General features: G+C 46.9%; 1 protein-coding gene across 1 annotated transcript in view; it reads left to right on the forward strand.

Annotated features, from left to right (window-relative positions):
- The window catches only part of LOC102680578, a gene marked incomplete at its 5' end in the record, with an annotated part of 14,708 nt that overhangs the window by 4,878 nt on the left and 6,733 nt on the right, over window positions 1-3,097 (forward strand). The window contains one exon of the mRNA XM_031512159.1: window positions 1,528-1,766. Coding sequence (XP_031368019.1) covers window positions 1,528-1,766 — 239 coding nt within the window. The remainder of the gene's footprint in view (window positions 1-1,527; window positions 1,767-3,097) is intronic.

Here is a 3,097-nt window from a genome sequence, read left to right on the forward strand (position 1 = left end):
CGTGCAATTACCGGGTAGCAGGAAGAAAGGATACGACCGTTAGACGGTGCGGATTTCACGGTTACTTCGGGGCGCAAACTTCCCCGCGGCAAATTACTCTCTCGCCGAGACGCGAAACGCACTTAAGAGCCGCTTATTAATATGCGTTAAGTGTCCGAGGTGTCTCCCTGCCCTCCTCCTCGTCCCCTCCTTTTCGCTGTGTATCCTTCTTTCTCTTTCTCCGTCCGCTTATTTTTCTCCTTGCGACTCNCGCGTCCGTCATGCGCGTTGCATCACGCGTATAGCTGCACATTAAAATTAAATTCGTTAGCGCCCGTACGATCGCACAACATACCTACATTTCCCTACGCAGTCCTTGATACGCACACCGTTACGCGCACACCGCACATACGCTTTTCCCGACTCGTTCGCACCAATCTTTTTTCCATTCCAATCGGAATCGCGATCGACTCTTCCTCTTGTAGACTTCCTCTATCTACCTACACGCTTACGATTCGATCGAATTGTATTCCATAAATCCCTCTACTTTTCATACTTAATACCCGATAGATGGTAAATTATCGAACGAATCGACATTCGAGTAATCCTACGCACGAGATGCGAGGTATACTCGCTCGAAGCGCGCATACTGGACAACGTAAGACCGGATAAAGACGACGACGAGGACGAGGATGACGACGACGACGACGACGACGACGACGACTACAACGACGACTACGATAACGAGGACGACGATGTTTAAACGAAGAAGGAGAGAACTCGGTACGCGGTAGACTGGCGGTGGTTATACATCCTTCGAATGCGTATACGCGACTGGTGATGGTTTGTCGTCGTAGCGGTGCACGTGATCCCAGGCCCCTCATCAAGGGTCGTAACTCGTGAAATAATGCGACGACGAATTCGCGTGGATGTAATTCGACGATCGGTGATCCCGAAACTGCCGGATGATCATAAGACGGTCCCGATCGAAATCTACCATTTAGGCGCTTACTATCGAGGAAGACAGCATCCGGGGGTGGGAGGAGGGAGGAGGGGAGAAGGTAGAAGCAACAAGCCGGAAGCTCCGGCATGATTTCTCTCGAGGGCATCCTCTCCTCTTGGGGAGGATGCCCTCCTCTCTCTCTCTCTCTCTTTCTCTCTCGACGTCAAATCGTTGATTATACCACCGACTGAACTCGTTCTTATCTTCTTAATACACGGACAATTCGGTTAATAACGTATAACCGATGCAGTTGTCCGTGAATTGGAAATAAGAGTATCGATATAATACCGTACAAATTAATCCAACTGTTCTTCCCAACCAAGATTTTTCTACGTTTCGCGCCGAGTTGATCGACCCGAGATACGCTCTCAGGAAGAATAAAATAAAAAAGAAAGAAAGAAAGAAAAGTGAACGGAATCATCGATCGAAATTAAAATGATCAATATATATCGAAGATCGAAGACAACTCGCGAATAATATATACGAAACTCGGTACGTCATGATGAGCACGTAATCATTTCGGCTGTGTTCGATTTGACTTTCAGGGTTAGGCAGTCTTTTGGTGATCTTGCTGGTGGTCTCGGTGCACGCCGCTCCAGCGATGACCCTCGAGGACAAACGACTGAGCTCGACCCCCAAGTGGGTGAATCCTTGCGGCCTCGCGGCCGAAGATTTTACCGGAGATTTGGAAGTGGTGCAGCTCACGGACTCGCAGCTCCTTCATCAGGTCGTCGTTCAAGCGAAAACAGCGCTGATGCACGCCAAACTTTTTCGCGACGATTACGTGAGTACGCGTATTCTTATATCCTTCCCCTCCACCCCTCCCCCTCCCCCTGTCTCGCATCCAACCATCATCCAACTGAGAGATCCTCGAGTATCACCTCGAGAAAAGCATCGATGATTATCTTCGATCGTTGTATCGAAAAAACGGTGAAATATTTCGAATTAAAGGAAGATTTTACGCGGTGGTTGGACACGCGGTGTTCGTTCGTTTTCGCGATCGAATATTGGTGCGAGTTAGCGGCGATCGGAGACCAAGATGAAAAGTTTATCAATGGTTCAATAATTACTGACGTGACTTCTGGCGGGGGATCGGACGGGGAAAGGGGACATCGAGCGGAAGGCAGTTATGGCAGTACTTCCGGTCGTACGGCCGTTGATCGTAGAGTCGCACAGACCTTCGAAAGAGATCTCGGACTTACGAATCGTTTTTTCGTCGAGAATACGCTTTCGATATTCACGCGCCCGATATTTTCTTCTTCTTCCCCCCCCCCGTTCTCGTGTTCTTCTAACGTTGATTAACGCGTTGCCTCTTGTAATTTCACGTATCGAGGAAAGTTGGCAGGGAAATGCGAATAAATTAACCGCGTATAGATGGATAACACATAGAGGAAAACGAAAGTGGAGCGCAAACGAAAATGAAATTTTCGAGATTCGTCGATTCGAAATATTTCGCGTGAATGATTTACTTTCGCCACTTGGAAAATTCGTCTCTCATCGTTTTCCACGATTTTATTTCAAACTTCTTTCTCGCGCCTATTCGTTTTTTCCTCTTCCTTTTCTTTCTTTTTAAATCACTACTACGTTGCTCGCCCGTAACGATAATAATTCATCTTTATCGAAGTAATTAAACGTTCCATCATCGATACTCGAACGCTCGAGTATCTCCATTTCCTCGCTGAATGGATTGGAAAGCGATCAAAATTACCCCGTTTCTCTTATTGCGAATATATTACGCGCAATTTTTATTACTCGTAATTGTAGATTGGAAACGCAAAATGTTATAATCGCCGGAAATAAAATTGGAAACGAAACGAAAGAGAGGAGAGTTTCGTTCCCCTCGCGTTATATACTCGGTAACGAACATTGTTGCCATTTGTCAAGAATTGTACAAAGCCAATACGAAGGCAGGTAGCTCGTTGGCCGCGGTTTTTTTTCTTTTTCGCGAATATCATCAAACGTGTAAGCGATCTTGAGGGAGGAGAGAGAGAGAGAGAGAGAGAAAGAGAGAGAAATAGATTCGTGCGACCGCGCACGGAGATCCTTTCGTTTCGAAAGAATCTTCCCAGCCGATCGTGCCTTATTATCTCTAACCAAGGACAATAAATCACGGGA

The sequence above is a fragment of the Apis dorsata genome, unplaced genomic scaffold, assembly GCF_000469605.1.
Source record: "Apis dorsata unplaced genomic scaffold, Apis dorsata 1.3 scaffold_396, whole genome shotgun sequence".
Classification (NCBI taxonomy): Eukaryota; Metazoa; Arthropoda; class Insecta; order Hymenoptera; family Apidae; genus Apis; species Apis dorsata.